Below are 12,765 nucleotides of genomic sequence, written 5' to 3'. Positions count from 1 at the left end.
AGTTTAACAATCATTATCCTAATTTGTGAATACCTCTATTTTTAGCATATTTCAATCGATCAATCATTTTATCAATCAATCCATTCATCAGTCAATCAATCAGCAAATCAAGCGACTTTTCAATCAATCAGTTAACTAATCAACCAACCTAGCAATCAACCCATCAATCAATCAATCAATTTTCACAACAAGTCAAGCTATCCCAGGCAATCAATTTAGCAATTATTGAATCCATCAATTTACGACATCCATCCATCAATCAGAATAATGTGCCCATTTTTGCATTCATAAATCAATCAATCAATTTATCAATCAATAATTCAATCAATCACAATCAATAAATCAATCAATAATTCAATCAATCAATCACAATCAATTAATCAATCAATCAATCAATCACAATCAATCAATCAATCAGTTAGTGAATCGATCAGTTAACAACTCATCCATGTAATATGGCTATCCATAAGCAATCATCATAATTCGGTCAATCTAATGATTAATTTTGTCAATCGCAACCAATGCAAGCCACAAAATGAGCTTTCTGATAAATATGTATCAATTCTTTATTCGTTAGATGATGACGAAATTGACGAGACGACAGGACTTACCAGGCAGCAGAAAACACTGATTAAGAAGTCATGGTCGTACGTCCAAGAAGACAAACTCAGGATCGGGGTGCTTATCTTCATCAAGTAAGTTTCATCGGTTCTTTCAACGGTTCAACCGATTGGATAATTAAAAATAAGGAGATTGCGCTTCCACGCACGACCGATTCAAGAACACAGTAGATGCATTGTCAAATGTCAAACAAAAGCTAAGAAGTCTTTGTCACAAATTAGTGAAATGGAAAAACATTTTTACCCCAAAGGTTCAGAACTGACAAGAAATTGCAAATGCAGTATGTCTTTTGTCTAGAAGGACTAAATTGCTGTTTTGATGCACCAATTTGTGACAAAGACTTCTATATTGTTCTTTGTCATGAAAGGCAAATTTGGAAACATTTATTCTGTCCCTTAATCACCCGTACGATCGCTGAGTGAAAATTCCCAAAGGGCCATGTTTCAGCAATGCCTTTCGTGCTTGCAGGACATTCATGTAGACTGAATCAATCAACTATAGATCAATTGATAGACTGTAAGTTCACACATATACTTTCATGGTAGATTGTAAGTTCACACATATACTTACATGGTTTTCATCGTCAGATTAATATTGTTCTGACATCAATATTTCAATCTGAGAATTATGGTTTCCCATGCCACAAAGATAATCAGCTTTAAAAAAATATTGAGCTGCACTCAACCCAGGTGAAGTAACGTGTTATGGATGAGGAGCCAATATCCTTTCCATTCAAAATGCATAATAAATCAATTCAATTTATTTTAACAATTATTAAACACATGATTAAATAACAATGTTACACTGAACACTAATAACAGTTTGGACCCCAAAGCGGCAGTATAATCTGCATCAGCATCATTGTGTGATGCATTTTATTGAAGAAGATGTTGTTGTATTAAATTCAATTTTCTTCCGTTTTCTTCATTTTCGACATCAGAAGAAAATGATGTCTAGACAAAAAGATCTAGGCCTACACTAGTATCCTTTCAATATTTCGAAATTTTCATTGCAGTCTTGTATGTAAATTGCTTATTTGATATCTTAAATATCTTATTCCTATTCGTCCTTCGATAGGAATATGCGTTTGAATTCTGCAACTATTGTAACAGGATCTCAAAATAAATAAAAATTTGAATCACCGTCATTTCCGTTTTTTCAGATACGATGAAAAAGAATAGTAGATCATCTTGAAAAAAAAAATCGACGAATAGCCGGCCACCGATTACTCGAGTTTTTCTTTTCCAGCTCGGATCGCGGGTCCTCAACTTAAAGTGGCTTGACCTTTATCAGGTCAATCTGTAATCAACAATAATCATGATGATCAGAATTATCATACGAAATTTGGTTGGATCATTGCCATGATTGTAAAAAGTTATTACTGTACTACAAACTGATGCGTGTTTAATTTTCTGTATCCCCATTTACACATGTTGACAAAAATTCTGGCCCCGTCCACTAGGTCAGCTTTGAAATGCATCTATTCGTCAGATATGCCCGCAGTTTTCCCGTGGTACTTCTGATTACAATCAAAAGCACGAATCATTCTGTATTTCAGTCATTACCTTTTATTGGCACAACACCCTAGGGAATTTTAAATTATAGCGATGACAATGGACTTGTTTTAAAGGGCGATCCGTCACACCAGTCACAATCCTTCGACATTGTCAGGTCAGATTCTCAGCAATATACGATTCCTGAATATTTCTTTTTCAATTACAACACATTTCCGAGAATATACGAGTTCGATTTGGTGATGTGTATTGGGATGGGTATACTATATCTATGAATGAATAAATATGAATATAATAGCTCTTAATTAGTGCAACATATAATGTGGTGTTGTCTCCGTAAGCTTGAAAGTAGGCAGTACATCAAAGCTTTTCTTCCATTTTATCAGTCATTCGTCACCTTTTATGTCTCATTAAAATGGCCGGCACAATATCAGAGGAAAAGACCTTGAATCGGGGTGATGGTGGACCCTGTCGTTGTTTAAGAGTTAATTATGATGATCCATTTGGTTTCTATACAAGAAAAACGATAATTTTAATTGGCTGTTGAGGTCCGAATGATCATGATGACAATTGTAATTTATAAGGTGTTTGTCACAGAACTAGACGAGACCAGGTGAGCGTTTCATGAAAGGACTTGTCGGACGTTTTATCCGACAAGTCCCGTTTTATCCGACAGTTACCATAGGAACAGTGCCTCTCTGCCAATCAAAATCATGGAAAGATGTCAGATCTGACAACTTGTCGGATGAAAATATTGATGAAACGCTCCCCCGGGCCCCGCCTTACAAAGAGTAAGACCTCAACCTCAACAATATGGAAATCTAGCAATGTCATAATTTTTGTTCTATGACGAGAAAGTTGCACAATTTTCTTCTGTTAACAAAGAGGGGCACAGCAAATTGTCAAGACAACAATGAATGCATGATTATTCATCATATGGGCAATTCCACAGGTTGGTTGACATGAGCTTAAAAATTCAAATTCAATATTTTCTTGAATTTTTTAATACTTTAAGTCCTTCATACATGATAGTTTCAGGAACAAAACATAAAAAGTTTATTTTCATATCTATACTTTGGAAAAAAATGGTAAAAAGTTGTGTCTTCCATTCTGTACCAAAATACAAGAAAAATAGTGAAAAATGAAATATGCCTTATTACCATTTTGTTATTGCAACAACATACCACTTTATATATTTCTGAAGTTTAGAAGAGTCAAATTACCTAAAATACACAACAGCTTTTCAAGTAAATTTGTAGTACTCATTCAAAAATGAATATTGCAACCTGGTCAGGTGATGTAACGTGAGTAACCGAAAAAACTGACTTTGTTTTCTGAGAGAAAAATTCTTCACAGTTAATTGGTGGGATTCTAAATTCTCTTCCTTCAAACAATCTTTGACACAGTGATGACTATCAAAATCATTAAAAAGTACAATTTTTTATAAAAATGATGAAGAAAAACTGTAACGTGAGTAACCATCATGTAATGTGAGTAACCAGTAAAAATTATGCAGTTAGGTAACATTTTCTGTGGGATGTCAAGTTTTAAGTCTCATGGTGAGTTGTGAAGTTATTTTTGATTAATTAAAAGCAAAATGAGGGTACACCTCTTTGATGTGACTCTTTGTTCATCAAAATATCAGTGGTCATACAATCACACAAAAAATTGAATATTAGTAGAAGTATTCACAATGCGAGAGTGCATTAGTAAGACTTGGTTTCGATTAACCAAACTTTAAAGAGTGTTCGAACAACACATTGAATGTCCTTACCTGTAACCCTATCTAGGCTGGGGTATTTTGGGAGTTAATATGGACCGGGGGGGGGGGGGTGGATGGGGCCTCCCAGGCCCCCCTTGAGATCTTGGCCATTGGCTGCACGATCACGCCAAAAATTTGCACGCAGGTTGTCTTGGACATAATCTACAATACTATACAGTAATTTATTTCATGCAAATTGGTATTAAGCAATTATGCTAATTTATGCATAATTAGTAAGCAAAATAATATTTTTCCCTCTTACTTCCTAATAAAGCTCCAATTGTTCCAATTTTTTTGTATAAAATCTCTTTTTGATGTTCCTAGTAATGAATTTTACACACATTGAATTTTTAATGACATTTGTGTTGTTAACTATACATGGACAAAATGTAACGTGAGTAACCGTAACGTGAGTAACCATATAATCTGCACCCCAAGTAAAAACCATGTGTTCTTTATTTTTTTAATTATATACAAAGTTTGTCTCCCTAATATACTTCTTTGAAATGGATATAATCAACTTTCATAAAAGCCTTGTATGAGGAGACTTTTCACTTATGTCGACTTTTCATTTTATGCATGTCCAAATCATGTAACGTGAGTAACCGACACATTCCAAAGATTTGCCAGGAGCATAATAAAATTTCCCAAGTTTTGTTTTTGTACAAAGGATAGTCAGACTGTGTACTTTGTTGTGATAAGGAGATGTTTAGTTCCTATCAATAATAATGGAGTTACAGCTCCAAGTATGAGTCAAGGTGTCTCCAAATGTAACGTGAGTAACCGTGGAATAGCCCATATCTAGATTTTTTCTTGAACAAACATGCATTTTAGATGTTGAGGTTGCTGGCTTTCCGTAGTTGTGATTGAACGGATCAATTGCGATTCTTTGTAAGACGGAGCCCTGTACGACAATACACAATACGGTGGTATGTAGCCTACTGTTACCACAAGAATAAGACGCTCTAATGACGTCCTGACTGTGTACATGTCTGCCTTCTCCAATGAAGCATTCCATGAAAGGACTTGTCTGACGTTTTATCCGACTAAGTCTAATTCATCCGATAGTTACCATGGTAACAGTGCTTCTCAGCCAATCAAAATCAAGAAAAGTTTGTCAGATCAGACAACTTGTCCGACAAACTGTTTATGAAACACTCCTCTGGTTCGGCCCATTAACGCACCCACCCTAATTAAGACCATCTTTCAAACGATCGATCATCATTGATTATAAATATATCACATTTTGGGTTACTGTGTTCTTTCTTTTCTTCATCAGATTATTCAAAGCCTTCCCGTCATCCCAACAAATGTTTGACAAACTCAAAGACTTCACAGATATGGAGGAGCTGGCGCGGAACAAGAAGATGAAAGCACACGCGACCAGGGTGATGGCAGCATTTACGTCCATTGTAGAGTACATTGATCAACCTGACATCCTAGATGAACTGCTACGAAATACTTCTATCACACACTACAAACTGAGAATGCCTCCTCATTACTTTGAGGTAAGTTATGATCGACATGCGGAGGAACAGAAGAATAGTGAAATTGTGAATTCACTGTAGTACAGATGGGGCCATCGGGGGCGGCACTTGACCCCCCCCCCCCTTCAAGAAAAATAAATAAATATACAGTGCGTCCCAAAAAAAACTATACACTTTTGAAATGGCTGCCAAATAAATAATGTAGCACTTTGGGGGAAAAGACTTAAAGGTATGGAAAGCCAATAAAGTCAACTCTCAAATGACACCAAAAAGCTGGAAAACTATTCATGCTTGAGCGAGCACTGCCCACTGAAACAAAGGGTATGAAAATTAGGGTGGGCCGGAATTAGCCTTCCAATTTCTTTCAGGTTTTTTTGTTTGGTACTTGCAAAGTTGAGGGTTATTTGGTGAATTAAAGTCAGTTGTGATCAGTTTGTTGTTTGTGAAAATTTAATGCGTTATTAAATTGAAATTTAATGCATGAGTGATCATGAATTGCAATTTTTAGTGCACCATTTTGTCTTTATCATGTGGATCTCAACAATGTGTTCATGACAGTCAGGAGAAGAGGGGGTAATATGACTTAGGTAGGTGAAGTACGTTGATGGGATAAAGGTCAACAGAACATTAAGCAACCCCTCTTTCCATCTCAACCCCCCCCCCCTGCTTCTCTCCTCCTGAGAGACTAAGCTCGGCTAGGCTGGGCAGGAACTAGCCTTACAGTTTTTTTGAGTGGTTAGTCCTTTGGAACTTGCTAAGCTAAATGAATGAATGAGATAAGTTTTGGTTTCTTAGGCAAATTTCACGAGTTACTAAATTGAAATTTAATGCACGAGTGAACAGGAATTGTAATTTTAGTGTAGCATATTCATCTTGTGGACCTCAGAAGTGTGTTCGCGAGAGTCAGAGTAATGTGATGGTACCTGTTACAAGCAAGAGGCCGAGATATGCTAAGACTTGGTTAAAAGGGCATTCCTCTTCTTTTTGTCCTTTTACAAATTAAAAGTCATATGTACCCTCCCCTCTCCACCTCCATTTCCCAGCCCCCCCCCTCTCTGTCTCACTTCCTGGATTGTAGCCTATTCAAAACTTAACTGCCAAGTGACCGGTGGCTGATGGTCATTTTTTAATTGAATGATTACCAAGAAATTTAATGATTATGATGATTAATGAAATAATTTATTGAAAAAAAACTGAATGTTTGATTGATCACATTGCACATTGAATAAGTTGATTTACTGATAAATTGTTGATTAAATGATTGATAGGAAAAAGTTGATGCCCCAATTCAGAATTAATCTTGAAATCAACATTCTGCTCTGGACTTCACACGTACATATCAATAGCCATCAGTCTCTCAACAGGAGGGGAGGGCGGGAAAGAGGTAGGGGGTGGGGGCTGAATGTTCTGTTGACCCTTATTCCATCAACCTACTTCTCCCAGTTAAGTCCTATCTCACCCCCCATTCTCCCGATTCCCATGAACACATTGCTGAAATCCACATGATAGTTGAAGTTGAAATGCTGCCCAAAAAGAGATCCAAATGATAAAGTTGAAAGTGCCCAAAAAGAGATCCAAATGATAAAGTTGAAATGCTGCCCAAAAAGTGTAATTTGTGTTCACTCCTGCATTAAAGTTCAATTTAATAATTTATAAAATTTGCTTAAGCAACCAAAACTGGTCACGGTTGATCATTAATTTATCACAACGACTCTTAACTTTGCAAGTTCGAAAGGATTTGCCTCTCAAAAACAGACATAAATTGGAAGGCTAATTCCAGCCCACCCTAATTTTCATACCCTTTGTTTCAGTGGGCAGTGCTCACTCAAGCATGAATAGTTTTCCAGCTTTTTGGTGTCATTTGAAAGTTGACTTTATTGGCTTTCCATATACGTAAGTCTTTTTCCCCAAAGTGCTACGTTTTTTATTTGGCAGCCATTTCAAAAGTGTATAGTTTTTTTTGGGACGCACTGTATATATAAAAATGTCACGACCGAATGAAAAATATAAACATGAAAAAAGAAAGGATATGAAAGGGAAATGGTAAAATATGAAATGATGTTCTTGATAGTATATTAATATCTGTCACAAACGTAAGATTTTCAACTGAAAGAAGTAATTCCTTGCTAGGTCGCAACTCTCTAATAATTCTTGTAATTAGAATCATTAGATTTAATCTTCCTTTCATCTAGATCTCCATGATCATTCCAGGGGACCGTTTCATAAAGGACTTGCAACTGTTGTAACTTTGGCATAATGGCAGCTACCATGGTAACAGGGGTCAGCAGCCAATCAGAATCAAGGTTTTCATGGTAGTTGCCATAATGGCAAAGTTACAACAGTTGCAAGTCCTTTATGAGAAGGACCCCTGGTGTGTGTGAGTACAGTGTAAAAATGGTCTTTGACATTGCTATGATTTTGGTCATTGATGTTGTTGTTGTTGTGATGTTGCCATTGGTGCGAGAACTAAAAAGGAAGTTGCAGAGCAAACCATTGTGTGTTATATTAGACAGCTTTCACATCCATGACAAACGACGGATTCAAGAACATAGAAAAAGTATTGTCAGATGCCCTACATGACAAAGCACAACCAGAAAGTCTTTGTCGAAAATTGGTGAATCAAAACAGCAGTTTCGTCCTGGGGAGCGTTTCATCAATATTTTCATCCGACAAGTTGTCAGATCTGACATCTTTCCTTGATTCTGATTGGCTGAGAGGCACTGTTCCTATGGTAACTGTCGGATAAACTGGTACTTGTCGGATAAAATGTCCGACAAGTCCTTTCATGAAACGCCCCCCGGGACTCTTGACAAACGACATAATTTGCAAATTTTCGTCAGCTCCGAAAATAAGGACGAAACTGCTGTTTGGGGTTCACCAAATGTCGACAAAGACCTCCCAGCTGTTCGTTGTCATTTGACGAGGCATTTTCAATTTTACTGTGTTCTCAAATCCGTCCCCGTTGCAGTCCATGTTGCTATTGTTGTGAGAACTAGGCAGAATAAGGTTGGAGGGCAAGCCATTGTGTGTTTTATTGTAGCATCCCTCGCATCATTTTGTCAGAACGCTTGGCCGTGACGCTGGGGTAATGTTGTTGCTGTTGCTGCGTTGTTTGTAGTGTTGATGGTTGCCTTAGCAATTTGATCGAAAATTCTCTCTCTTCTCTCCATCTCTCCATCCCCTTCCCTTGCAGGACCTTGGAGGAGTAATAATCGAGGCTCTGAGTGAAAGTCTGGGAGATAAGTTCACACAGAAGACGAAAGAGGCATGGCTCATTTATTACTCATACATGTGTAAAGTAATGTTGGAAGAAATGGAATTGTTGGAACCATCACATGACGACAACTAGTCCCGATATAAAATAAAAACGAACTTTATCTTTGACTATATAGTGACCGCATATGGATTTGTACATAACTCGTATCAATTTTTCACTTGTGATATATTCTGAGAGTAAAGGATGATTTTTACAATATGAAGTGGTTTGTATAATTATTTACTATAAATACATCATATGGCTGTATATTAAATATCTATATATTGGACGCTTTTCTTTTCGAAAATAGGTTCATAGCTCACATGGTAAAGTCAATTATCATTATGATGATATCGTAGCCAAGGCGAATCTCTAAGTTGGAGCAGGATTTTTCCCCCACTGAAATGTATTCTGCTTTTCTTGTAAAAGAAAACTGTCAGTGGAAAGAGCTGTAGAGATGGGACTATAAGCGACGTCTATGCTGCCCTATTTTGGCAAAAGGAAGCAAGTGACACATTAGTCAAATTTGAGTTATTGTTGTTTCTGAAACACCCTTTGTATGTTGCACGTTCAGGCAAAATTTGGGAAAGAAATGATTCTTCTATGGAAAGATATTGAAGAAAATATGCTGTAAAATTGCATTGATGCCTATGTAAATGGCGAACACTTATTACAATAAATGATATTTTTATAACTTGCTTCCTTTTTCCAAAGTACGGCAGTATGGTGGTCCCGATAAAACAATTAATTGCAGGCGTAATATTTTTAAAAGTTTAAATTACAAAATTTCTTCTGAAAGTAGTAAAAAAATCTAGGTATATAAATGTGAGCATACATTTCACTTCAGTTTGCTGTAAAATCTGAAAAAGATATCATTTATTATCTCATTCTCCTCAAGGAAGTTCTTTTTATTATCATCGTAATATCATTTATTGAATTAAAGTGGCATTTTTTGCTATTCTTTGGATGTATTTAAAGGTAATGTAATGCCTATTTTGCGGTTCGGTATAAGTGGGTTTTTATGAAACATTTTGTATCACGATGCTAGTACATGTTATTGATGCGAGAGTAATTGCCCTGGATGAGAAGTCAAACCTGCTATTCTTCAAGACTACGTAGATGGATACATGCATCCACGTGATGCTCACTTCTTCTCTTCTGGTGACCGCACAGAATGATGCATGGATTGGTTGGTGACCATACGTCTCCTTTTCCAAGGCTTGTCAGGATGCACGCATCCACATGCCGGTCATCCGTCTCCTTTCAAGACCGCGTAGCTGAGCGGCCGATTACCCCGTAAACTAATTGATATGGAGTGGTTTGGCGAAGATGAACGATTCCTTTTTAAATGTTATGACGCGGGAACATACGGTGAAGAACTTAAAATCAAGATCTAGGCCTCCCGAGGACACCACCTAATGACATTCATTCTGTCCAGACATTCTTCACGTCATACACAGATAGTTGTTAGCAAGGCGAGTTCGTCCTGATCGTTAAGAGTTGCAAATCTATAGACTTAAAATCATGGTAATTGTATATTCAACTCTGGAGCTTAAAAAGTGGATCCAGGGTTCAAACGACTATAGTCAACAATTAACATGGATGAAAGGGTTAAGCGTATCTCTCGTCATTATTGTGTTTTAGTATTAATAGCCATGGCGGTCCCGCTCCACCCGGTTGCCTCACCTATAGGGTGACGATGACCAACTTAATTTCTGCAACCAAATTTGACGGAAATCACATTTCTACAAAGTTGCATGATAATATATTACATTTATAGGAACCAGGATGACAGCTATTTAAATCAATTTTAGAAAACGAAATTAATTTCTCATCTTTTTCTACTTCGAATATTATGATGATGACGTCATAAGATTACCCTCCGAATGCCTGTCGCATCGCAATATTCTCATTCTGGACTCTCTTTATTATCCGTATAGCGCGATTCATGGAACATAATCATTCTAGGCCTCCCGGTGGCAAAAATCAGTAAATTCTATATTTTCCGGACATACGAGAAAAATAAGAGGAGGTGAAAGCAGTATCACCTAGCCACGTGGTTTGACGTTTATGTGGTTCGTGCAACGACGAACATATAGCCCGGAATCCCTAGAACTAGACTAACTATATAGAAGTCGCCTCAAGGGCGCTTACAAACATGAAGTTAATGAATCTATTCCTGAAGAAAGCCTGTCAAGCTATTTTCATGATGTACACCTGCAGAAGTACTTTCCCACGTCGAGCTATGTCATCATTCCATGGCTGTTACTATGTTGGTATCATTTCCAGGCAATAGCCCTCGTTATATCCCTGGCCCCGGGCAATAATATAACCAGCGCACTCTAAATATAGCGTTATGAATATATTTTGATTGCTTTGAAGATGATTATCAAGTGTTGCAGATGTCATATTGTGGTGTCACAAGGACACCTTCCTTCATCACAGAAAAAAAGTTATGAAGCATTATTCAATCAACTCGGTAGCATTGAGATGTCTTCGCGTTTTCACGACTTATACCAACTCTATGGCAAAATAATACATTGGATGGGAATGTTAAAACAATTATCCTGGTGCCCCCCCCCAAAAAAAAAAAAAAATCCTACCTGGTTACTACCAATCTTTAGAAGAGCATTGCTCTCGCAAGCAGGCCCTGCAATCTGAGTATATAAAACCTCATCATCAAGTTTCTCTGATCATACTCACAAGCACTCACGTTTTTTTTTCTTTATTTAGGTTGCTGTAAACTTTACTAACCGACTAAGATCATAATACTCGGATAATTATGTAACTATATATATTCTCTATGAGATTAATCCAAGAATATTTCTTTCAAGATATTGATAGCACGTGTTTGTAAACCGGACAGTTATTGTTCAGGTGAAATGATGTATTTATTAGTTACAAAATGATTTTGATAATTCTTCATTGTACTCAAGATACGTTCCAAGAAACCTTTCGCTTTAGAGTTTCGATCGTTACCATCAAAGTTTGAAATATTACCATAAATACTTATTTGATATTGCGTGTTGTGTCTTTTTAGTTCTTTGTGTTCTCTTTGGTTATGTCTTAATTAATTGTCACCTTATTATTATTATTATTATTATCATCATTAGTATTATCATTAAGCAAGGAGAATTATTCTTTTCGATTACCTTTTCTGTGTGTATTGTGTATATTTCTTTCAATTGTGACTTGTTAATTATGTTATGAAGTGAGTAATTGTATAAAATATATGAAATATAGATTTAAACACATTTTACATACATCGTTTACGTTGTTATTTTTATGATCAATTGTGATACATGTATATGAATGTTTTCAGGCATTAGACAAACACGGAAAGTGTTGTACCATTTTTGAATTAAAATAATAGAAGTATCGTATCCAGATATTTCGCGGTTCGAGTAAGAAATCGAATGTTGTATCTTTCTGACTGATAGAATAAAGATGAAAATGACTAGTAACAAATAACTATGAAATATCAACGAAACAACAAGAACAAAATAAAACAAAACAATCAACCAAAACACACATACACACAAGGTGATAAACGTGGCATGATATGAATATAGAATGTTATATTTACATTATTACTTAATTAAGTTGATAATATGACATGATTGTGTCTAATTATGATTAAACATCAGAGAGACAATATGTATTATTAATTTGCTTTTGGTTCATGTCCGGTGCATAATATTAAAACAGGATTGAAGAATATTAAACTGAAAATTGTAGAATATAATTTTAAATAATGTTCGAAATTGCCGAGACTGAAACAAGGAGAGGGGAAATTCATGCTTCGTAAAATAATAACGAGTTACATGTATATCATAATCCGATTTAGTCCAGTAAGGCGCCACTTTCTTTTATTGTCCGTAGAATTTGTGTACATTCTTGTACATTTTGTAAAATACAACACCATATTATGTACAGTCTCAATTTTCTACCATCTTTGTCGATGTTCGTTGATTTGCCGATTTGGTGAAGTTTGCTGATATCATGACGTCATATCTTATAGTTAGGTACTATTAATTGTACATGAGCCATTGTAAACGTGAGTTCACTTGTGAATTTTATCAAAATACAAGTATGTTTATTATCATTAAAGAGACAGTTCTATTA

The 12,765-nt window shown here is 36.1% G+C and overlaps 1 protein-coding gene across 3 annotated transcripts in view; it reads left to right on the top strand.

The window, feature by feature from the left end:
- Positions 1-12,765, top strand: part of LOC129270070 (cytoglobin-1-like) — a 79,089-nt gene extending 66,324 nt beyond the window's left edge. For all 3 annotated transcript variants that reach the window (XM_064105755.1, XM_054907485.2, XM_054907486.2), the window contains 3 exons: positions 578-695; positions 5,177-5,405; positions 8,578-12,765. In XM_064105755.1, coding sequence (XP_063961825.1) covers positions 578-695; positions 5,177-5,405; positions 8,578-8,733 — 503 coding nt within the window. In that variant the 3' untranslated portion in view covers positions 8,734-12,765. The remainder of the gene's footprint in view (positions 1-577; positions 696-5,176; positions 5,406-8,577) is intronic.

Source organism: Lytechinus pictus, chromosome 10 (genome assembly GCF_037042905.1).
Source record: "Lytechinus pictus isolate F3 Inbred chromosome 10, Lp3.0, whole genome shotgun sequence".
Classification (NCBI taxonomy): domain Eukaryota; kingdom Metazoa; phylum Echinodermata; class Echinoidea; order Temnopleuroida; family Toxopneustidae; genus Lytechinus; species Lytechinus pictus.
Note: the sequence above shows the minus strand (reverse complement) of the source record. Positions and strands in the feature narration are given on the sequence as shown.